Genomic DNA, 26,414 nt, shown 5'->3' on the forward strand with positions numbered 1-26,414 from the left:
GAATAAGCAAAGAAAGTAGCTTCCTGAGATGAAATCTACTCCTGGTAAAAATGCTGTAAGCATTGTTGAAATGACAACCAAGAATTTAGAATATTACAAAAACTTAGTTGATAAAGCAGCAGCAGGGTTTAAGAGAATTGATTACAATTTTGAAAAAAGTTATACTGTAGATAAGATGCCATCAAATAGCATTGCACGCTACAGAGAAATTTCTCATGAAAGGAAGAGTCAATCAATTGACAAACTTCATTGTTATCTTATTTTAAGAAATTTCCACAGCCATCCTAACCTTCAGTAACTATCTCCTTGATCAATCAGCAGCCATCAACATCGAGGCAAGACCCTCCATCACAAAAAATATTATTATGACTCTCTGAAAGCTCAGATGATTGTTAGCATTTTTTGCAGTAAAATATTTTTAAATAAAGATAAGTACATTTTTAAAGACATAATGACATGCACACTTAAAAGACTACAGTAGAGTGTAAATATAATTTTTATATGCACTGGGAGACAAAACAGTCTATGTGACTTGCTTTATTGCAATATTAGCTTTATTGCAGTGGTCTGGAAACAAACTAGCAATATCTCCAAGGTATGCCTGTATATGGAGAGCATTGATTGTGTCTTCAGTTAGCTTTGCATGAGAAACCATGCCTAAGAAGAAATTTAGAAAGGTTTCATTTTTATCAGGTTTGATTTATAAATTTCAAAATCCTCTCCTATCAAAGGAGACCTTTGCTTCGAATTTTAAAATGTCCTTTTCTCTTATTTGAATATCTTAATGGTGTTCAAGTCTAGAAATGAATGAAAATTGTTTTGACTCTGAGAAAGTTGAAGCATAGTAGAAAGTAAACGATGAATGAGCCCAGATGAATAGCTAATACAAGTTCAAATTTAGCTATGTCACTTAGTAGGGATTTTCAGAACTTCCATAACAGAATTCTTTAATTGAAGAAGGAATGATTCTCATGAAAAAATAAATCCATTATTTCCTCAACATTGTAACTATGTTACATAGATGTTCCTCAAAGCCTAAAAATACTTTAATGTTTCCATATATCATATTAATCCTGAAAGCTGTTTTATGTAGCAATTTTTCCACTTGGTTGAATGGATAGATGATGCCATTAAAAGGTCAAGTCATGACCTTTTAATTTGGAAACCTCAGAAATACTTTTGCTGTTCTCTGTCTCTCTTTCTCTCTTTTAAATTTTACCTGTGATAGTTAATTTTATGTGACAACTTGACAAGGCCAGGTGGTAACCAGACATTTGGTCAAACATTATTCTGGGTGTGTCTGTGAGGGTGTTTCTGGATGCAATTAACATTTGAATCTGTAGACTGAGTAAAGCAGATTATCCCTCCTTAACGTGGACAGGCCTCATACAATCAATTGAAGACTTGAATAGAACAAAAAGACTGAGTACGAGGGAAATTTCATCTGCCTAAGTCCTTGAATTAGAACATTGGTCTTCTCCTAACCTCAAACTGGAACTTATACCATTGAGTCTCCAAATCTCGGGCCTTTGAACTCAGACTGAAACTATGCCACTGGCTCTCCTGAGTCTCCAGCTTGCCCACTGCAGATTTTGGGACTTCTCAACCTCCATAGGCATGTCAGCCAATTCCTTATAATAATAAATCTCACATATATATAATATACAACGCGCGTGCAGTGCACACACACACACACACATCCTATTGGTTCTGTTTTTCTGGAGAACCCTGACTAATACAGTATCCTTAGACTTTTTTTTTTTTATTTATTTAAGAAATTCTACCATAGTATACCACAGAGAGTGCATCATTAATGACAGTTTTGAAAGTGACAGTGTCTGCTAGAGTTCCCTAATTAATCCCATAGGGCTCAGTTCTCTAGGTTATTTATCCTAGCTGTTAGCAAGCCTCCCATTAGATCCAGCAGAGACTTGTGTGCTGGGTTTGCAATCAGAGAATTGAGTTCATTCTGTAGCTTTCCTTTCATATCTCTTGGAGCAACTTTCTGAGGCTATCGCTCATCTTACTCTTAAAGGAATCCTTTCAGATTTCCTCTATATCTCAGTTAATCATATGCAAATATGGTTGTGTCAGGAATTCATCACTAAACAAGTTAGTTGTGAGATGGTAAGCAGCTGAAAAAAGAGAGAAGAAAGGAGACAGAAGGGATAAAAGGGAAGAAGGAAGGAAGGAAGATAGGAAGGAAGGAAGGATAGAAGGGAGGGAGGGAGAAGGAAGGGAGGGAGGAAAGAAGGGAGGGGCGGAGGAAGAGACTGGGGAGGGAAGAGGAGGAAGGGAGGAAGGAAGAAAAGAAGGAAGGAAAGAGGGAAGGGAGGGAGAAAAGGAGAGAGGGAGGGAAAGAGGGAGAAAGTGCGGGAGCAAAGGATGTTGGTTACATGATTTCTCTAATGCAATGAGCTGCTTTCTGGATGAAATACAGAATGAGAGTGAGACTCCGTCTCAAAAAAAAAAAAAAAAGAAGCATTCAATTTTTAAAGTAGCTAACTATGACTAAAAATGCCTTTCTAAGGAAAAATCTTATGCTACTCTTTCTTATAAAAAGAATTAGATTCAATATTTAATAAATAAATTAGTCTGGGCACAATGGCTCATGCCTGTGATCCCAGTGCTTTAGAAGGTGGAGTGGGATGGTCACTTGAGCCCGGGAGTTTGAGACCATCCTGGGCAACAAAGCAAGACCCCATCTCTACCAAAAGTAAAATCATTAGCCGGGTGTGAAGGCACACGCCTGTAAGCCTCAGCTACTCAGGAGGCTGAGGTGGGAGGATCGCTTACCCAGGAATTCAAGGCTTTAGTGAGCCATGATCATGCCACTGCATATCAACCATGCCTGGACAACAGAGTGAGACTCTGTCTATACAAAATTAATTAAAAGTGGTAAAGAGAAAAAGTCCTCAGAATTTGAAGACAGATGATGTGAATTTGAACCCTGAATTTACTGTTTGCTGCCTGGGTAACTGATTTTGAAGGAGTCATTTGACATGCAAGCTCTTTAGTTTTCTAAACTACAAAATAGATTATAATAAAGCTTTCATCATCATAGGACTGTTGGATGAAATAAGATCATATATATGACCAGCCTAGGCAACATAGTGAAATCACATCTCTCAAAAAAAAAAATTTTAAAAGAAAAAAAGAAAATAAATTAGCCAGGCATGGTGGTGCATGCCTGTAGTCCCAGCTACTTGGGAGACTGAGGTGGGGGGATTGCTTGAGCGCAAGACATTGAGGCTGCAGTGAGCCAAGATTGCAACACTGCACTCCAGCCTAGGCAAAAGAGTGAGATCCTGCCTCAAAAACAAACAAAAACCCATGATATGTGAAAAGCATTTTAAATGCCTCCAAGGAACCATAGTTTTGCTCACATTACTTTGTACATAGGCTAGAATTCCCTGAAATGCAGAACAAGAAAGAGGGTGGAAGAGGCATCATTAGCCAAAAGATAGCATTAAAAAGACAGGAATGAGGCGGGAGAAATCAATGTTTTTATTGATGTAAAGGATGAAGCTTAAAAAATAGATATTTGAACTAGATGTCTAAATATAAAAACTTATTAGTTAATTTTTGAGGATTCCAACTCTGGCACATCACAGGTGCTTAGTAAACGAATATTTACTAAGATTTCCATGTTCAGGGTCAACTGGTATTTATTACACACCTTACACATACCAGATATTTCATGTTGAAGTGAGCTGCTTTGCAAATTTTAGGTAGAATTCAAATCTTAGGAAAAAAATGAGAGTTCTGTAAAAGCAATTGTGAAGATGGGGAAACTTCTAATAGTTGAAGTTCTTTGAATGTGTATGTTATTTATCAGTGCACATATAATTTAATAAATAATGAATGCTATGAATGAACAAATTCCTTATCTTGCACTATTGAGAATAATTTTTAAAGCCCAACAGAAATCAATTTAAAACTGAATCCCTTTCTAGCTACAAAAGTCAGTACCATGATTAGATTTTCTTATATATAGTACAAATGCAACTCAACAAACTCAGTGCTTGCCGAGTCATTCTTTAGTGATGAGTCAACTAAGCACTTCAGACCATCAGTCAACAAATCTTTCTTAAGCTCTACATTGCCTCTATTTTAGAAGTTTGTGAGAATTCAAGGAAAATAAACAGGCTGTGATCACTAGGCACTTTTGAGAGAAGTATACACAGATACATATATTGAAATCTGAATGAATAAATAACACAGTATATAATAAAGTACAGTAAGGCCTCCTTGCTTAACATAGGCAGGCTCTTGGAAACGGCAACTTTAAGTGAAATGGCATACAACGAATGTAACCAACTTTAACATAGGCTAATGGCTGTAAATAAGGGTTAAGTTCTTTCAGCATATTTCTGGTCACAGAAACATCACCAAACTTCTAAACTAAAGACCAAAACACTTCTAATATTAAACATGGAAATAAACATGAGCTATACACACATTTAAGAACCATTAATAAAAACAAGTAAGATAATTATTTACCCACTTATTCCAGTTCAGGGTTGGGGATGGCTGGAGACTGACTGGGTAGCCCAGTGGACAAGGCAGGAACCAGCCTTGTCCAGGATGTCATTCCATCATAAAACCACTCACACACACCACACTCACTCACATCGGGGCCATTTAGACACACCAGTGACTCTACCATACACAGCTTTGGGGTGTGGAGGAAACTGGAGTATCTGGGAAAATCCACACAGACATGGGGAAAATGTGCAAACTCCACACAGACTGTGGCCTCAGTCAGGAATATTTTTTTCTCATCAACATTATAATGAAACAACATTAAATGAAATGACATTATCTGAGGATGTGTTGTATACTCCAGCTGAACAACTGGATATAAACTAGTATAAAGTACTAATTGTTCAGTCAGATAAAATAAAAAGAGAATACGAGAAAGTATATGCACACAATAAATTCATCAGGAATTCTTCCCACAGAAGATAAAAATCAAGCAGAGTCTAGAAGAATGATTAAATCATGAATTGTTAAGCCAAAAAGCTAAAGGCATTTCTGTCAGACTGTATTAGTTTTCTAGGACTGCCATAATAAAGTACCACAAACAGGGTGTCCTGCACAACAGAAACTCATTGTCTCCCAGTTTTGGAGGCTAGAAGTCCAAAATCAAGGTGTTGACAGGGTTGGTTCCTCCTGAGAGCTGTGAAGTACAATTAGTTCCATGCTCCTCACCTAGCTGCTGGTGCTTTGCTAGTGATCTTTGGTTTTCCTTGGCTTACAGTCACATCATCCTGATCTCTGTCTTCATGTTCACATGATAATTTCCCTATGTGTCTGTATCCAAATTTCTCCTCTTTATAACGAAAGTGATCATACTGGAGTAGGGTCTCACCCTTCTCCAGCATGATTTTATCTCATCTTAACACATTAAATCTGCAATATTCCTATTTCCAAATAAGGTTACATTCTGAGATGCTCATGGCTAAAATGAGAATGTAAATGTGGGCTGGGGTGTGAGGGCAACACAATTCAATTCATAACTCAGATGAATCATTATCAGCAAAAGAAATGACCATGATAGGTGACCTGCTCAGGGCTAATGGATAAATAGCTATGCGCGACCCTGGAAGCTGGGCAAAGAAGTTCGAACTTGATGTGGTGAGCAAGAAGAAGGCACTGGGAACACTCAAGTAGAATAAATTATGTTTTATGAATGCTAATCTGGAGAGTGGGTCCTAGTTGGTTAGGAGTGGGAAGAGACAAAGGAGGCAGAGTGTCTAAACAGATGGTGACATGAAGTGAAAAATGACACCTGGAGGCAGGAATCAGAATGAAAGAGATTGAATGAATCCAAGAGAAACTAGGCTATCAATAAGAAATTAGGGGCCGGGCGCGGTGGCTCAAGCCTGTAATCCCAGCACTTTGGGAGGCCGAGGCGGGTGGATCACGAGGTCAGGAGATCGAGACCATCCTGGCTAACATGGTGAAACCCCGTCTCTACTAAAAATACAAAAAACTAGCCGGGCGTGGTGGCGGGCGCCTGTAGTCCCAGCTACTCGGAGGCTGAGGCAGGAGAATGGCGTAAACCCGGGAGGCGGAGCTTGCAGTGAGCCGAGATCGCGCCACTGCACTCCAGCCTGGGTGACACAGCGAGACTCCGTCTCAAAAAAAAAAAAAAAAGAAATTAGGTACTTGGAGGTGGGGTCAGACTATACCGAACTATTTCCCATATTCTTGTTAATTTGAAGAAATGTCTCACAAACTTACTTTAAAATTCATTAATAAGCCATCAATTACCAATTTTTATAATTATGTGTGGTATGCAATCATATAAATGACTCACTTTTGCAGGACTCTTCCTGTTCTTGGTATAATGTCAAAGGCTTAGATAGGAAAAACGCCACTGGTTTTAAGAAGTTTGGAAATCACAAAAATCTTCATCGTAATGCGCTATTGGACTGACACAGCTGTCATCCCCAGCAACTACTACGTGCTGAAGAAAGAAACTTACAAAATGACTCTGGAAACCACCATCTAAAATAGAATGCCAAGATTACCCTAACGTAATACTGAATAGTGGAATGGGAGGAAAGAAGATAAAATCAAAACATCAAAGATCCCATAATTTTCACTGTCAAGTGAAGACATGTAGCAAAAAACCAGTCTGAAAATCAGGATGTCCAACATAATTCTTGACAACTTTTATATCTTAGATGTACTGACAAAATACCAAATGTGAGGTAAAATATTTAAAAACGTAGAAAGAAATCTATAGGAGATGAGATGGATGGATGGAGATGAATATATAATTTTTAAAGAGAAATGTGATAAGCGTGCAGTTAACAAAAAACTAAGTAGGCCAACAGACTTCCAGACATTCTAGATCCCTTATACAGAAAAGCTAGAGAAGTCATGCTGTCATAAAATCCTAATATTAAACTATGTTTATAAATATCTGAGGTGTTGCAAAACTCACTGAAGATCAAGAAGCTATCATCTACCTGGCTGAGATACTGGGGCAAGGGCAAACGGTACAGAAGTTAAATAAGAAAAAGTGGGTTGGGCAGAAAAATTCCTTCTTTAGCTTCAGGTCCCCTAAGCTACTTCCTTTCTCCATCCCTTTGTAGGCAAACATCTAGAAGAAGCCCTCTCCCTTCTTCAGATTCATTTTTTTCCCTTAGACAATATTCAATGTACTCCAAACTGGTTTGTATCACCAACTTTGCACCAAAATCACTATTACTGTCCTCAGTGTCATCTGTGAGGTTCAACGCAAAGGACATCTTTCAGTCTTCATTTTTCTTGATCTCTCAGACACATCCTACTTTCTTCTTGAAATTCTCTCTTCTCTTGGCTTCTGTGACACCACCTTCTCTTCTCTTTCCTCTTACATTTCAGCCATGACTTTGCTATCACCATCACCAAATCATCTTTTCTATAAAATGCTCAAGTGTTGCTCAAAACTCTCTAGGTAATCCCTTCCATCTCCTCAACCAACATTTAGATGCCAAAGAATTCCAATTTTTTTTGTCTAACTTAAACTTCCCTTAATGCCAAATTGAAGTATATTCAACTGGTTACTCAACTTAGATGTCCCATAGGCACTCCAAATCCATCATGATTTTCTCACTCAATCTGTTCCCTAAGTGAGCAGTGCCAACATCTGCCTGTTTATTAGTCCAGAAACCTGGGAATCAACCTCTAAACCTCTCTACTCATCATCTGCTATCACCAATTAATCAAGAATGGCTGGTTTTACCTCTCAAATGCTCTTAGACGCATCCACATGTCCACTTCTATTTTTAAGACAAGCCCTTACTGGCTTTCACCCACTGGTTTGCCTGCATCCAGCCTTACTCCCGTTCATCCTACAGCTGGAGTGATATGTTTAAAACACGAGTGTGATTATGACACTTCTCGGCTTAAAATCTTTAATTAGCTGCCCCTTGTTCTTCACATAAAACTCCTAATCTTTAGTGTGACCTTTAAGATCCTGCTTCTCATCATCAGACTCACTGGGCACCTCTCCTGTGCTCTCTGCTATTGACCTTCCCTTCCCTCGGTTCTTAAAAAGTCCTTCTTTCTACTGAAAGCCCTTAGACATGCTGATTTACCCATGTAAGAGATTCTCTTCTTTTCTACTCTTCCTTCCATGATTCCCTGACTTTTACTTACCCTTCAAATTCCAGAATAAAACTCTTCTCATTCAAGCAAAATTTTCCCCAACCCCACAACCCAGATCACATGCCCTACTAACCTATTTCTCTTTTAGAATAGTTGCCACATATGCAATGAAATGTTCTTTGGTGTAATGAAATGGCCTGTTAATTATCTTTCTTGCCTGACAGAATATTAGTCATGTATATCTAATTTACTGCTTTACAAATATCTCTAACTTTGCACAAAGCAAGTATTTAATAAATATTTATTGAATGAATGAATGAACTCCAATGGTTACCAGTGCTATAATAACCATGATCAAGAAAACTGTAGTAAAAATCAATAGTCTCAATTACAGTCATATCATTAAACAACCCCACAGATTTAGTAAATAAAATTGTATGTTATTTACAAACAACAGCTTGCTTATTTTTATGTATAATCACAAGTGTAATTTTTTTAAGGACCAAATATGTAACATGCAAAATTGCATTAAAAATGTTTAAAAGGGTGTTCCTTCTAAGAAGTCAAAACATCTTCAAAGTTAGCAACCATGCCACAATCAAAAGCAAAACCATATTTGATAAGAATTATTCAAATCCTGAATAATATTTTGTTATTTGGACTAAATAACAAAAGATATATTAGAAGTCCTTATGTATAAAAAAATTCAAGATATCTTGAATTTGATTATATCAATATGTTCAACAAATTTTTCCATCAGTTTCTTATGCTTTGAAGATTATATATTCAAATGACAATTAGTATAAAGTTGTAAAACATCTGTCATTGTATAGTGCATTCAAGATGAAAACAGCTGCCAATCTGTGCCACAGATTTTATCCAGAACACTTCCAGATAAAAACTGAGTTGGTCTTTATGATTAGGCCAATTTTCAGTAAGCGTCACTGATAAATAATTTAAACAAGTAAGGTAATCTAAATATCTGGCCCCTTTCCTTAACTTCTTTCCTGTCTCAATAAATGGCAATGCCATCCATGTGTTGCTCAGATTCCAAATCTCGGCTCCTCTTGATCAATTCTACACCACCACAACAAACTATCTGCAAGTATTTTTGGCTCTACTTTCAAAATGTACTATGAATATACCTCACTCCTCTTCACCTCCTATAGCTTTCCTTATCCAGGCCATCAACATCTTTTTTTTTTTTTTTTTTTTTTGAGACGGAGTCTCGCTCTGTCGCCCAGGCTGGAGTACAGTGGCGCGATCTCGGCTCACTGCAAGCTCCGCCTCCCGGGTTTACGTCATTCTCCTGCCTCAGTCTCCCGAGTAGCTGGGACTACAGGCGCCCGCCACCACGCCCGGCTAGTTTTTTGTATTTTTTAGTAGAGACGGGGTTTCACCATGTTAGCCAGGATGGTCTCGATCTCCTGACCTCGTGATCCGCCCGTCTCGGCCTCCCAAAGTGCTGGGATTACAGGCTTGAGCCACCGCGCCCGGCCGCCATCAACATCTTTACCTGAACTACTGCAATAGCCTTCCAACTAGTCTCCAATTTCCACTGCTCCCCACCACACCCAACACCATAGTTCACCTATCACACTGGAGCCAGAACTATCCTTTTCAATACAAGGCTGAGCATATCACTGTCCTCCTTGATGCAACTCTGAAATCCTTGCAAACTTTCCTACATTACCTGGTCCCTGCCTAATTCTCCAACAGGATTGCCTTGATTTGTCTGCTCCACTACATTTTCCTTCATTTTGTTACTAGAGCATTCTAAGCTCATTCCCACTTTTTATTCTCCTGGTTGAAATGTTCTATCCAAGATTATTACATGGCTGTTTCCTTTCTTACCATCAAGTCTCAGGTTAACCACCACTCTCCCCTCACTCCCTGCCCCAGAGGTTGACCACTCTGAATAAATCCCCAGCCAATCTTTAGTGCATCATCCTGTTTCATTTTCTTCCTATTAATTTTTACTACCCGAAATTGTCTTCTCTAGTTCTATGGTCACCCAGTAATTCTCTGTCTTACCCCCAGAATGTAAAGCTCCTGAGCACAGGATATTTGTAAGTCTTGTTCACCATTTACTCCACTTTACACCAAGCCTAGAAAAATGTTCAGGACATAGTAGGTGCTCACTAAATATTTATTACATGATTGGATATACTTAATAGCATCAAAAGCAGCTCAAAAATTTTTAAAAAGTAATAATCATATAAGTAAAATTCAAAACAAAATATCACATGAATCATGTAGTTTCGTGTTATACATATAAACAATATCAAAGGGGCTTGTTATATGTTAGAAATCTCAAATATTATAATGAAAATACATTAGTTTCCTAAGAAAGTTTACCTCTATGTTACGTAAGGGTAAAAATCCATTTTTATGTAAAATCTTTTAAGATGAGGAATTTTAAATAAATCTGCATTATGAATGGGGAAGGGAAGCCATATTTATTTTCTTCTGCAAAACTGGAATGATCCCTTTAGGACTGAATCAGTAGCATTTAAAGAAATATTTTGATCCAAAGGTCAATTTAAAAAATGAAAACAGATTTTTAAGAAAAAGAAAAAACTATTTAAAGCTAAGGGAAACAACAGAAGTTGGTTTTCCAAGAGCCAACAAATCATCCTGAAACTAAACAGAACCTGTGTATTTATACCTGAGGTTTTCCATCTCCACAGATCTATGGCACATGCTTGACATGTTGAGTGGGTAAGTTTAGAACTCTCCAAAACTTTCTCCGAATGCCCAAACACCTCCAAATCAATGTTCTGGTTTGTAGAACCCATTAGCTAGTTACACAATTAATAGGAATGATTCAAATCCATACCTCAGGGAAATAATAAATTACCACATCTCATGGACTTCTTCAGGAAGAATCAAAGCCAGAGCATTTGAAAATGTCAAAGGTCTGCTCACTGTATGTGGACACTTTCCATGAGAGAATAAACTATCTTGGGTATTAGTTAAGATTTTTTAAAGTAACTAGAAAATGATTTATTCCACTGGAACTATTTACTAAATACTACAGAGCATGAATACAATCACTTAGATTACTTAGAGTAGCAAACAAAAATAGCAGTAGGCACTTTATCTTCCTGTTAAGTGATTGCCTTTGTTACACAACACTGTCTGGAAAACTCCGACTACAATTCTAACTGCAAGCCACAGTAATCATGTCAATATGTGAGCTATCTGAATATCTAATTATGAAAAAAGAAGGCAATTTCACAGTGGAAGAATTGTTCTAATTCAAGAAACCAGCCATATTAACTTATTAGTCTGACATATAGCAGATAGCTGAAAAACTTTAATTTGAAAGATAATTATTTTTAGCTGATTAATATGCTTCAAATTAAATTCACCACTTTTAATGGGACCATCAACTTGACAACCTGGGAAATTAATAAATTTTGCATGCAGTAATCCTAGAAAATTTATACAGCTGAGCTACACATCATTACAAGGATTACCTTCACAGTAGGCATTATCTTCTCGAAGAGCCCTAAAACCATCTCGACAGCTACAAACAGCCCTGTCATTCAGATTTCTGCAGACAGAATTCTCCATGCAGTTATGCCTTTCAGAACAAAAGTCATAACCTACAGAAAAAAAAAGAAATTTATTAAGGTAAATGAAACTATGACAACGCAAATTTTCCTACTTAATATTTTCTTTAATTTTGAAGCTATGACTTGCTAAATAATTTTTAAATTAGTATCTTCATCAACATTTACAGAAGAATCACATGCTGTGAATACCAAAAAGTTCTTTACGTTTAACTCAATTAATTTCTATTTCAAGTTAACTCTATTTCTTCCTTGGTTTTTGACTTTATAAATGCTATCTAGTCTGTACTATTCTAATTATAAACCTCCAAGTATCTGAAAAAAGAAATATTATTAGGGTTCAAAATAAAGATTTATAACATAGAAGGTAACACAATGAGAAGGTAATCTGGTAACTGGAGGTTCAACATTATCAACACCTGTGGGTAAAACTAACCAAATCAGATGAAATGCACCTATTGTATATTTAAGAAATTAGATAGCTTAGCATCCAAAAAAAAAAAAACTTTCTAAATGTGTTAAAGATGAATATTACATCACTTTAATCTAATTTTCTCTAGAAATCTGCAAGGCAAAGTATGTTCACTCTAAAGAGGAAGAAAAATTTTGAGAAATACAGAGATTTCACATATCTGAGTCTTTATGAGAGAAAAGAAAAATGGAACATTTTATAAACAGTGACATCAATCATGTGCAATTTCTCAAGATCTCTTTTTGTGGTCTGAATCCCTTGTTCAAAGATCATCTAAGATGCTGAAATGAAGTCTTCAAAACTGGAATCCATATTTAATGGAAATTACATAATTATATATCATTCAACCATTTTTAAATTGCTTGATGTATGTTATTTATCTAGTTTTGCGCTTTCTAATGGATTACTATTTTAGCCCATGTTAAAAAAAAAAAGAAAAAGAAAAAGAAACAAGGTGGCTGGGCATAGTGGTTCACACCTGTAATCCCAGCACTTTGGGAGGCTGAGGCAGATGGATCATTTGAGATCAGGAGGTGGAGGCCAGCCTGGCCAACATGGTGAAACCCCGTCTGTACTAAAAATACAAAAATTAGCTGGGCATGGTGGCAGATGCCTGTAATCCCAGCTACTCTGGAGGCTGAGGAAGGAAAATTGCTTCAATCCAGGAGGCAGAGGTTCTAGTGAGCCAAGATCGCGCTGCTGCAATCCAGCCTGGGCAAAAGAGTAAGACTCCATCTCAACAACAACAACAAAAAGGACTAAAAAGGTATATTTCATGTATCTTAGAATAATCTGATCTACCTATAGGCAAGAAGACTTTTACTTGCGAAAATCATATAGATGGAAGTACTAAATTGGTTCATCTTATCTGTAATCAAATTGGTCTTCATTCTGATTTAATTCCAGAGTTAAAACACACTCCCTATTAATGCAACTATGATGTATAGTAAAATATTACTGGTAAAACTTAATAACCCTTAAGAACAGTAATGTTCCAAAAACGTAATAATGCCATTAAAAAACAGTAGAAAAATAATCAAATGACTCAGTGATTTCTACAAAAATAAAATAAAATAAAATATAGGTTTATTAAGTCCAGAAAAATACAGTCAATAACAGCATTTAAAATACTTGGCAACTTAGCTTCTTTTGACAAGAGTCTTCACAATCTAAATTGTCATGATTAAGGCTGTACATTTAAAAGTAAAATTCTTAAGAAGAGCAAAAGTTAAAAATGCTTTCTCCTAGGATCTTTTTATTTCCTTCTTCTTTAAATAGCTAAATTGAGATGCTATTTCTTCAAATGTATTCCACTGTCTTTTCATAATGCCTGAGGGAGAACAATTTCAGCTAAAAAGTCATCTTCACTCTCTATTCCAATAGCTCAGCACAACATCAAACTAACTAAAAAGGCTTCAAAAACCACTTTATATTTATTCTATATTAAAACAAAGTTACTAAAAAATAGCCTACCCCTTAAGATACACAGAGTATTAAGAAACAAAGTTCTAACACAGTGTTAAATTTCTGCATAATTTTACCTGTACTGTCTCAAACAACTTTCAGAGGACTGTGACTAAGAATGGATACCATTTCTCATACATCTCTTTTTCAAAACCTTCCTTCAGCTTTTCACTTGGTTGAATTTTCTCCTCTCCCATCTTGGAATCTGCTCAATATTATCTATGCCATATGCGATATGCCACCTCTATTATCATCCATTTTCAGTTCTGTTTCAGTAATGGTGAGATCTGTCATCTCAGCATTAAACATCTTGCATACATACACTATGTAGAGTTTCATTGCTGCAAGAATTTTCTCACTGTAAGATAACAGTGTGATCCAACTTTCACTGTTGTAGGTAAAAATTAGGAAGTGCCTTGCTTTTCACCATATGGGTTTTTTAAAACACAAATACTTGAAAAATTAAAATTTAAGTCATTCAAATTCCAATTTACTATAAACAATGTCAGCTATTTTGATTCATTCTTCCAACAGATAAGTTGATTGAATCTACTGGTTATTTTGCAAAATGCTAGGGTCAAAAGGCTAACAACTAATGGGTGGAAAATTCAGACTTGATTTCAAGTAGGTTGCTTCTGATCTATAGGGAATAGCTTTAAACAAATCAGAGTATGGGTTGGTAACATAATCCTATTATCTTCATAGTTGCATTACCATTCATATGTGCTTGGCTTTTGGAGTCGGCAGGCCTGAGTTTACATCTGATCTCTGCCACTTACTTGCTATGTAAATTACTAACTGTACATTAATTAACCTTTCTAAGCCTTCAGTTTTTCTCACCTATAAAAATTAGTATAATAACTACCTTGCAATATGTGAGGTTCAAATGAAATTATCTATGTAAAAGCATAATAATATATTATTTGTTAATAACTAAAGTTATTAGAGCACTACTAATAAGCTGAAATTAAATATGTTGAGATCCATAAAAGAAAATTCAAATATTTCTTATAGACAGATGGATGAACCAATTATCTAATACAACTTAGCCTTTCTTTGATTTCCTTCTTTAGGTTTTAACTTCAAGGATATCATGTTCTCTAATCCCTTTGCAAGTTTTACAAAGTTACATAAAGTTCTGTGTTCTTCTATCAAGTGTAGACCTTTAGGTAAAATATAAACATGCATTCCTGTATAACTGGAAAAGTAGGGGAGGATGGATACAAAAGATTATGTGTAAATAAGAACAGTATATACATAATGGTAATACATAATTATCAAGAGAAAGAGTATACAATAATTTTGTGGTGAATATTTATAGGTTTTGCCTAAAGGCATCTATTTCTTTTTTTGTGGAAAAAAAGAATAACCTAGTTATACTGTGGAGGAATCACTCATCCCTACTTTCAGCCCAGATGCTTAAAAGAAAATGAACTCTACTCTTCCACAGGATACAGCCACACCAGTAAATGCAGTCCACTGGCCTGGACACAATAATTTCTTCAGGTCAGGGCATATTATCTACTTCAAGCTAATGAAGACCACTGAAACTCAATTCTGGGATTTTTATTCAGTTTACGAGAATGCTGAGCTTTTTCTTCCACCTACTTGAATGGCATAATGATATGAGCATAAAAATGTAGGGGCATAGCTGAGAACACATTGAGCCTGAAAACAAAGCTACCTCACAGGAGATAAACTGAGAGATGCATCAAGACAAAGGGATGAGATTTGAGAGTGGAATCAAGCTACACCTAAAGCCAATTTACCCTCTGTTTATTGGGCCTACATATTCCATTTTTTGCGGTGACACTTGAATGGGATGTTCCATCACTTGTACATGAAAGAATACTAACTTAATTTAGGTATTGTTTGCAAGATAATGGATTATCCTAGTGTTTCCCAAAGTGTATCTCATGTACATGGATGAATATAGATAAATACTAACACTAATGGATTTCTTTTAATGTGTATAAGAAATACACAAATCTAGTAAATAATTCTATTATTTCACGGCTACCGCCACTTAGGAATAAAACTAAATCTTTTAAAAGTGAGTTGATTAAGAGTAAGTATTTAAAAATTAACTATATAATGGTATTAGTAATATATACATAGCCAGAATCATGAAGGTGATAATTGAATAATATGGGAAACTATGGGTTATCCAGAAGTTTCCCAGGGAGAGGAGAACCGACACTAACTCAGTCTTCTGCATATGGATGCCCCTATTGCTTATAATTATGAGTCGAGATGAAGTAAATAATAAATTAAGGATGGACATCTAGTGAATAAGGTTTAATGATCTTGCAGGCAGACAAAGTGGTTACCGAGGAGAAGAACCAGAAGGATTGTGGATATAAAAGTTATCCACATTATTTCTGTATCTTTCTAAATCAGAATCCTCGCTGAATCGCTGAATCTCTGTCATGTGGTAATTTGTTATAAGCTTCCTTGAAAGAGCTCTCTAATTCGAAAAAAGTGAAAAAGTTTTCTGCTACATTTCTTCTGATCTGCTGCTACAGAAGACGGCTAGCGACAGGGTACCTAGAACACAGTCTTGGGTGAATTTGATTTAGCGCCTAGTGATTTGGAGCCTGACTTCAGGGAATAGCTTAGTTTCCAACCACTGGCTGAGCCTCTATGAAAAGGTCAACACTTCATCTCATGCTCTGCTCTAAGTGAATATTTACTAACTGTTGTCCAACAATTTACTCTTTCAGATGTGAACACACCATCTTTAGCACTATACAAACAGGCCTGGAAACAGGAGGTCAATTTTATTACAAATGAATTTGTCACAACGTATCTTTAGGAGTTGACCAAAAATTTAAGCCTTGAAAACTTGACTTCTTTTAGTTTGAAAGTTAGAAAATGCCAGGAGAACATATGTTTATTTTACATATATGAAGTCGGAAATTAATGCAATCTTTACTAAAAATGGTGCTAAATGTTTCAAGAAGGGACGACCCATCCAATTTCAGTTTGAAGATTATCTAAGCCAGTGGTTCACAATCCTAGCTGCAAAAAATAATTTATCAGGGATTTTTTAAAAATAGTAATGCCAAGGCCCCACTCCTCTTATATCAGTTATATCAGAATCTCAGGTGGAGGAAGTATTAGTCATGGTATAGTCTATCATTATATTTTTAAGTATTCTGTGTAAATACGTTTTTTAACTGTAAATAATTAAAATATAACACGATTTTACTAGCCTTTTCCATGTATTAACTTGCTTTTCATAATACATTAGGACTCTCTTAAAAAGAAATAGATGTGGTTAAGGTTTCTCTTGATATCATAAAGGCCCTATTTCAGCTTTTTACCCAAATCTTATCCTACCCAACCTTGACTAACTTCTATGCTATTCATCTCTGTAATTTCTGTATAGCCCTTGGACACCAGTAGTGTTCATTAAAGACAGCTATTAAAAGTGGCCACAATTTTGCAGCACTCCTATGTATGGTGAGGTCTATTTCCCCTTCTCTTGAATGTGGGCTGCCTGTGAGTGCTTTGCCCAACTGTGTGTGATAGAAGTGATGTGGTGCCAGTTCCAGACCTAGTCTTTGAAGGCCTGAGCCACTATTTAAGAAGTTTGATGATTATCCTGCTGAAGAGACCATGGGAACAAGTCCTTAGATTATGCAGAGAGGGAGGGAGCACCAGCTGTGCTCAGCCTTCTAACCATTCCTACCAAGGTGACCAACATATAGTTAGGCCATCCTGAACTTACCAGCCAAGCCCGGCTTCCAGCCCTACAGCATTGAATGACCCCAGTTAACACGACATGGAGCACAAGAATCACCTAGCCAAGCCCTGTCTGAATTCCAGACCCACAATACTATTGCTTTAATCCACTGAGATTTGGAACAGCAATAGATAGATTTTTTTGCAGCAATAGTGAACTACTAAAAGTGTGGTCCTGCTTGCCAACAGCATTAGCATCACCTAGGAGCTTTTCTGTAGAAATTCAGATTCTTAGGCCTGACCCCAGACCTACTGAATGAGAACCTACATTTTAATAAGATGCCTAAGTTAGTCATATGTATATTTAAGTTTAAGAAATACTGTTATGGCCTACCTATGTTTAGATGCCAAAGACATTCTAGTCAAGCTGCAAACTGGAGGACTAAATCCAAAGAGCATTCTTGATTCATATCAAATTACACACATGCTTTGCATAAGGCACTGACTTAGGCACTGTGAGAATGAAAACTCTTATGGTCCTTATTAAATGTCCAAGTGATCATAGTTCTTTTTAGAAGTGTTCCTCATTACTGCAGCGTTACCCTGAAAGCTCCTTGAAGGGCAGACCACGTCTTAAACCATTTGGTAATTCCTAAAGAGCCTCACACAAACTGAGATTTAAAAACTCCCTATTGAGTGGATGGAAAAGTAACATAAAAACTAAAAACAAAACCAAACTGCACCATCCTGATAAAAATGGGAGTGGACATCAATGCTAGGAAGAAACTGCATCAACTAACGAGCAAAATAACCAGCTAATATCATAATGACAGGATCAAGTTCACACATAACAATCTTAACCTTAAATGTAAATGGACTAAATGGTCCAATTAAAAGACACAGACTGGCAAATTGGATAAAGAGTCAAGACTCATCAGTTTGCTGTATTCAGGAGACCCATCTCACATGCAGAGACATACATAGGCTCAAAATAAAGGGATAGAGGAAGATCTACCAAGCAAATGGAAAACATAAAAACACAGGGGTTGCAATCCTAGTCTCTGATAAAACAGACTTTAAACCATCAAAGATCAAAAGAGACAAAGAAGGCCATTACATAATGGTAAAGGGATCAATTCAACAGGAAGAGTTAACTATCCTAAATACATATGCACCCAATACAGGAGCACCCAGATTCATAAAGCAAGTCCTTAGAGACTTACAAAGAACTTAGACTCCCACACAATAATAATAGGAGACTTTAATACCCCACTGTCAACATTAGACAGATCAATGAGTCAGAAAGATAACAAGGACATCCAGGAATTGAACTCAACTCTGCACAAAGTGGACTTAATAGACATCTACAGAACCCTCCACCCGAAATCAACAGAATATACATTCTTCTCAGCACCACATCACACTTATTCCAAAATTGACCACATAATTGGGTGTAAAGCACTCCTCAGCAAATGGAAAAGAACAGAAGTTATAACAAACTGTCTCTCAGACCACAGTGCAATCAAATTAGAACTCAGGACTAAAAAACTCAATCAAAACCACTCAACTACATGGAAACTGAACAAGCTGCTCCTGAATGACTACTGGGTACATAACAAAATGAAGGCAGAAATAAAGATGTTCCTTGAAACCAATGAGAACAAAGATATAACATACCAGAATCTCTGGGACACATTTAAAGCAGTGTGTAGAGGGAAATTTATAGCACTAAATGCCCACAAGAGAAAGCAGGAAAGATCTAAAATTGACACCCTAACTTCACGATTAAAAGAACTAGAGAAGCAAGAGCAAACACATTCAAAAGCTAGCAGAAGGCAAGAAATAACTAAGATCAGAGCAGAACTGAAGGAGATAGAGACACAAAAAAAACCTCCAAAAAATCAATGAATCCAGGAGCTGGTTTTTTGAAAACATCAACAAAATTGATAGACCGCTAGCAAAACTAATAAAGAAGAAAAGAGAGAAGAATCAAATAGACGCAATAAAAAGTGATAAAGGGGATATCACCACCGACCCCACAGAAATACAAACTACCATCAGAGAATACTATCAACAACTCTGCGCAAATAAAATAGAAAACCTAGAAGAAATGGATAATTTCCTGGACACTTACTTACACTCTCCCAAGACTAAACCAGGAAGAAGTTGAAACCCTGAATAGACCAACAGCAAGCTCTGAAAAGGAGGCAATAATTAATAGCCTACCAACGAAAAAAAGGCCAGGACCAGACAGATACACAGCCAAATTCTACCAGAGGTCCAAGGAGGAGCTGGTACCATTCCTTCTGAAACTATTCCAATGAATGGAAAAAGAGGGAGTCCTCCCTAACTCATTTTACAAGGCCAGCATCAACCTGATACCAAACCCTGACAGAGACACAACAAAAAAAGAGAATTTTAGACCAATATCCCTGATGAACACTGATGCAAAAATCCTCAATAAAGTACTGGCAAACCAAATCCAGCAGCACATCAAAAAGCTTATCCACCACGATCAAGTGGGCTTCATCCCTGCGATGCAAGGCTGGTTCAACATACACAAATCAATAAATGTAATCCAGCACATAAACAGAACCAAAGACAAAAACCACACGATTATCTTAATAGATGCAGAAAAGGCCTTTGACAAAATTCAACAGCCCTTCATGCTAAAAACTCTCAATAAATTCGGTATTGATGGAACGTATCTCAAAATAATAAGAGCTATTTATGACAAACCCACAGCCAATATCATACTGAATGGGCAAAAACTGGAAGCATTCCTTTTGAAAACTGGCACAAGACAGGAATGCCCTCTCTCACCGCTCCTATTCAACATAGTGTTGGAAGTTCTGGCTAGGGCAATCAGGCAAGAGAAAGAAATCAAGGGTATTCAGTTAGGAAAAGAAGAAGTCAAATTGTCCCTGTTTGCAGATGACATGATTGTATATTTAGAAAACCCCATCATCTCAGCCCAAAATCTCCTTCAGCTGATAAGCAACTTCAGCACAGTCTCAGGATACAAAATCAATGTGCAAAAATCACAAGCATTCTTATACACCAGTAACAGACAAACAGAGAGCCAAATAATGAATGAACTCCCATTCACAATAGCTTCAAAGAGAATAAAATACCTAGGAATCTAACTTACAAGGGATGTAAACGACCTCTTCAAGGAGAACTACAAACCACTGCTCAATGAAATAAAAGAGGACACAAACAAATGGAAGAACACTCCATGCTCACAGATAGGAAGAATCAACATTGTGAAAATGGCCATACTGCCCAAGGTAATTTATAGATTCAAAGTCATCCCCATTAAGCTACCAATGAGTTTCTTCACAGAATTGGAAAAAACTGCTTTAAAGTTCATACGGAACCAAAAAAGAGCCTGCATTGCCAAGACAATCCTAAGCCAAAAGAACAAAGTTGGAGGCATCATGTTATCTGACTTCAAACTATACTACAAGGTTACAGTAACCAAAACAGCATGGTACTGGTACCAAAACAGAGATATAGACCAATAGAACAGAACAGAGCCCTCAGAAATAATACCACACATCTACAGTCATCTGATCTTTGACAAACCTGACAAAAACAAGAAATGGGGAAAGGATTCCCTAGTTAATAAATGGTGCTGGGAAAATTGGTTAGCCATAAGTGGAAAGCTGAAACTGGATCCCTTCCTTACTCCTTATACGAAAATTAATTCAAGATGGATGAGAAACTTAAATGTTAGACCTAAAACCCTAAAAACCCTAGAAGAAAACCTAGGTAATACCATTCAGGACATAGGCATGGGCAAGGACTTCATGTCTAAAACACCAAAAGCAATGGCAACAAAAGCCAAAAATGACAAATGGGATCTAATTAAACTAAAGAGCTTCTGCACAGCAAAAGAAACTACCATCAGAGTGAACAGGCAACTTACAGAATGGGAGAAAATTTTTGCAATCTACTCATCTGACAAGGGGCTAATATCCAGAACCTGTAAAGAACTCAAACAAATTTACAAGAAAAAAACCAAACAACTCCACCAAAAAGTGGGCAAAGGATATGAACAGACACTTCTCAAAAGAAGACATTCATACAGCCAACAGACACATGAAAAAATGCTCATCATCACTCGTCATCAGAGAAATGCAAATCCAAACCACAATGAGATACCATCTCACACCAGTTAGAATGGCAATTATTAAAAAATCAGGAAGCAACAGGTGCTGGAGAGGATGTGGAAAAATAGGAACACTTTTACACTGTTGGTGGGACTGTAAACTAGTTTAACCATTGTGGAAAACAGTGTGGCAATTCCTCAAGGATATAGAACTAGAAATACCATTTGACCCAGCCATCCCATTATTGGGGATATACCCACATGATTATAAATCATGCTGCTATAAAGACACATGCACACTTATGTTTATTGCGGCACTATTCACAATAGCAAAGACTTGGAATCAACCCAAATGTCCATCAATGACAGACTGGATTAAGAAAATGTGGCCCATATATGCCACGGAATACTATGCAGCCAAAAAAAGGATGAGTTCCTGTCCTTTGTAGGGACATGGATGCAGCTGGAAACCATCATTCTCAGCAAACTATCGCAAGAACAGAAAACCAAACACTGCATGTTCTCGCTCATAGGTGGGAATTGAACAATGAGATCACTTGGACACAGGAAGGGGAACATCACACACCGGGGCCTATTGTGGGGAGCGGGGAGGGAGGAGGGATAGCATTAAGAGATATACCTAATGTAAATGACGAGTTAATAGGTGCAGCACACCAACATGGCACATGTATACATATGTAACAAACCTGTATGTTGTGCACATGTACCCTAGAACTCAAAGTATAATAATAATAATAATAATAATAATAATAATAATGAAAATGGGGCACATATACACCATGGAATGCTATGCAACCATAAAAAAGGATGAGTTCATATCCTTTGCACGCACATGGATGAAGCTGGAAACCATCATTCTCAGCAAACTAACACAGGAACAGAAAACCAAACACCGCATGTTCTCCCTCATAAGTGGGAGTTGAACAACGAGAACTCATGGACACAGGGAGGGGAACATCATATACCAGGGCCTGTCATGGGTGGGGGGCTACGGGAGGGATAGCATTAGGAGGAATACCTAATGTAGATGACGTGCTGATGGGTGCAGCAAACAGGTACATGTATACGTATGTAACAAACCTGCACATTCTGCACATGTATCCCAGAACTTAAAGTATAATTAAGAAAAAAAAAAAAAAAGGAAATAAATAAATAAAAATGGGTGTGGGTGATCTAGGATCTATCCTATGTCCACTTTTAATAGAGTAAGTTAAAAGAAAACAAAGTAGCATATGTTTCACAATGTTTCTTTGTCTTACTTTTTCTATTTAAGCTGTGTTTTGCATCAACATAAAGGTTATTATTCAAATAAGTACTGTCGCTTATTTGGGGTAGTTTGTTATACAGCACCAATTACATCAGTTATAAGTACCAACTACATTCCAGGTATCATAGTAGGTATTAAGGATATAGAGGTGAACATAAAGACTCAGCCCTGCCCACAAGGTACACTGTCTAATGTAGAAGATGGATTCACAAGCATATAATTCCAATATAATACAAGGCGGCACATATAATTTCATGACCGGCAAAGATCTTAAAGAGTTCCGTATAATCTATGCTTTAATTTAATACATGAATCTATAATAAGATACCTAGTGTAAAAACCTTTAGTGATGGAAATTCACTGCCCCCTGCGTTGGTCTATTGCATTTTTGAATAGCACAAATTTTAGTGTTTTCTTATCTTGAACTAATAATCGAAGTCCCTTCTAATTATATTGTACTAATAATCAAAGTCCCTTCTAATTACTAGTTTTAGTTCTATCATATCAGAGGCAACACAGAACAAAAAATATATGTCTGATGGCCTCTCTCTTCTCAGTAGTCCAGAGACCTATGGGTGAGAATTGAGAGTAGAATCGAGAAGACAGGGATTGAAGTAGTCATAATGAAAAATATTCTAGGTAAGTTATAAAAAAAAGCTGAGGAGAAATGAAAAACAAACAAAACTCACTTGCCAAGAAACAGTAACTGACAATAAAATAACTAATTCAATATTGTTGTGTAACTTTCTTTAGCAAAGCTGTGCTCACTCCGAACCAGCACACAGAGAGAAATTTAGAGATCCAGAGCTTGAGACAGGTTCAAGACAACTTGCAGAAATGCAGGGGAGCAGTTCCGTTTTAATTCAGTTCAGTAAATATTTCATGACTACCTACTGTGCCACTCTGTGACAAATTAGGAGAGCATATAAGGAAATACTATTAGTCTATGGAAATAATTTGCTTATGAGAATTTCTACTTAATGTCAGTTGCACTAGCCTACTATAATAACTCTTGCACACAAATCTTACTTCTCAAAAAAGTCTTACCTTTACAAACTTTGCAACAGCTGTGAGACAAGGTAATCTGTTGAGACTCTGGACAATCCAAAGCTGGACAGCCTGAACTCTCAACAAGTTTCATGGTCTGGTCCTGTTAGACAACAGAAAAGAAGTGCTTCAAATTGTATCATTAGGACTTGCTAAGAAGTTTCCAGATCCAGCAACTGAGAAGCCTCTTTTAAGATCAGGAAATTTTTGTCCTGAGGACCTCTGCACAGATCATGGGCTCACTCCCAAAATGACATTAAATCCCAACTGGAAAGTCTTTAGAATAAGCAAGTCTTTAGAATAGGAATCAGCCACACTGATACTACCACACTGCAGCCATGTCTATAACTTGCCAAACATCTGGGGAATCCTGGAAAATTTTGCTAGTTTTACAATACATTTGCAAGCCCAGATGACAACTGTGACAAAAATACAGTTTGATTTACATCAACAGCTTTTGGAAAAAACAGTAAATTAAAATTGAGCTTTCGAAACATTTCAGTTTTCTCAAAAAGTTTTGTTATAAGGAGATTCTCACAGATGATTCTGGTAAGAAATATTGGATATCTCCCACAAAACTACAAGGAAAATGAAGGCAGGATTCATGTCTCTTGCAAATTAATGTCTAGCACATTTTGAGGCACCTAATTGGCACTTAAAAATTTCTTGAATAAAGGAATAAATCAACGTAAAATCATTATAATTCTTGCAGCGAAAAATATTAAATACTTCCCAAGGAGAAACCAAAATACAAAACACACTTCTGAGAATTGAAGTATTCCTGCCTTAGGAGCAAGCATTTGTTTTCTATACTGTTGGTCTCCAATCTCCTAAAAACAAGGATCATTAACTATGCTATATTATGCTAACTAATACATAAGTAATAACACTTGGAACTTGCAAGCTTCCATTTTAACTACTGGTCAATAGCTTAGATTTGTAGATACAATTTCTGCAAGGAATGCTTTCATAGAAGAAGTACACATTTCAATATCTGCCTTTTCCTGGCTCATTTATGTAAAGGACCTTCTCCAAATCATAAGCTCTTGTCAGGAAAGTGGCAGGAAGCATGTATACAGTGGAGTCAAATGCTAGTCTTCTTTTGATTTAGTAGTAATATCAGTTCCGGTAATCTGGTTTTCTAAACCACAGTGTTTTCTGTGTTACTATTAAAGTCACAGACCCCTAGGACTGCCAATATTTTCAAAGCCACAAAACTGACAATAAAAGAACAAACAGGGACTAGAATTGACAGCTCAGAAAATGGCTGTGTGAGAGAGCTGTCAATTATGCAGCAAGGTAAATACAGGAGCTTTAAGGGCCTTGAAGGGAAAAGAAACTGTGGAAGTCCTTAAAGTGAAGAATTTAGTACAAAAGCTTATGATGATCTGACAGAGCTGTGCTGTCCAATCAGTAGTCACTAGCTACATGTGGCTCTTTTACACTGTAATTGCAAAGTACACATGAGAATTTGAAGACTTGGTATAACAAAAGAATGTACAATATTTTATCAATAAATGTAACATTGATTACATGTTGAAATGATGATATTTTGGATATATGGGAGAAAACAGAAAAAAAACAGTCCGACAAAAATTCTGTTTGTGGCTTGCATCATATTTCTATTGCAGGGTGCAGCATTAGAAGGTAGAAAATGGTGCCTTTTGTTTCAGCAAATAAAAGGTAACATTCACTCATTTATCTAAAATTTATGAGCACCTGCTGTGTTGCCTCTATACAGACTTCTAACTGAACCTATTTAAAATCAAATAATCTTATATAATAGCAAATTTAAAATCCAATAGGCAATTATACCAGTACAATTCTAAACCACAATTATCAGTATTATGAGACATATTCTGGTAAAATGAACAGGATACACATACACACACACACACACACACACAGAGAGAGAGAGAGAGAGAGAGAGAGAGAGAGAAAGAGAAGTGAGAAACTTTAAATGCCCTCAAGATTTTTAAATTTAGAGCCAAAATTTTAATGTTAGAGATTACTAATAGAAGCCAGCAGGCAGAAGTTTTCCTCCCTCCTTGAAGTAACTTCTCTGAGTCTCTTTTCTCATTTTGGAGTTACTAGATCTCACTCTATCTTCCAATTCTTTTATCTATTGTGGGACTTACTCCACTTAAAATGGCATTGGTGTAGGGATGATGATAAAGGAAAATCCATCATCTTGAAATACAGGTTGAGGAATTCATTTTAATTTTCCTGTGCCTCTATTCTCTAAGATGGGAACCTACATCATTGGAAAGCTGATTTAAAACTAAAAGAAGCAGAGAGGATACTTTATAATGGGCGTGAAGAAATCAGAGCTTTCATGTTCTAGAAATCAAATCTGTCACAGTCTTGCCTCTTTGCATCTCCTCCTTGCTTATCTCAAAGGATTTCCAAATTAAGATGCATGAAGTGGATAGCTTCTTTCAGATTCAATTTGTCTTGGCAAAATTCTTAGGATTTTCCTTGCCCTCACTCTTAGTAATCACAGTTGATTGGTGGTGCCAGCAGCATAAATCACTATCTTAATTTTCTACATAATTTATACATACTAAATCATTTCCCAAACCATGTATAGGAGGCATTTAAAGAGGAAAATTAACTATCAAATAAAAATGAAGGCCTAAAGCAGAAATTTTATATATA

The 26,414-nt window shown here is 36.6% G+C and overlaps 1 protein-coding gene across 1 annotated transcript in view; it reads right to left on the reverse strand.

Annotated features, from left to right (window-relative positions):
* The window catches only part of NELL2 (neural EGFL like 2), a 351,416-nt gene that overhangs the window by 171,975 nt on the left and 153,027 nt on the right, over positions 1-26,414 (reverse strand). Inside the window, exons 12-13 of the mRNA XM_073020642.1 lie at positions 23,757-23,859; positions 11,589-11,717 (exon numbers count right to left, since the gene is read on the reverse strand). Of these exons, the coding sequence (XP_072876743.1) occupies positions 11,589-11,717; positions 23,757-23,859 (232 nt within the window). The remainder of the gene's footprint in view (positions 1-11,588; positions 11,718-23,756; positions 23,860-26,414) is intronic.

The sequence above is a fragment of the Chlorocebus sabaeus genome, chromosome 11, assembly GCF_047675955.1.
Source record: "Chlorocebus sabaeus isolate Y175 chromosome 11, mChlSab1.0.hap1, whole genome shotgun sequence".
Lineage (NCBI taxonomy): Eukaryota > Metazoa > Chordata > Mammalia > Primates > Cercopithecidae > Chlorocebus > Chlorocebus sabaeus.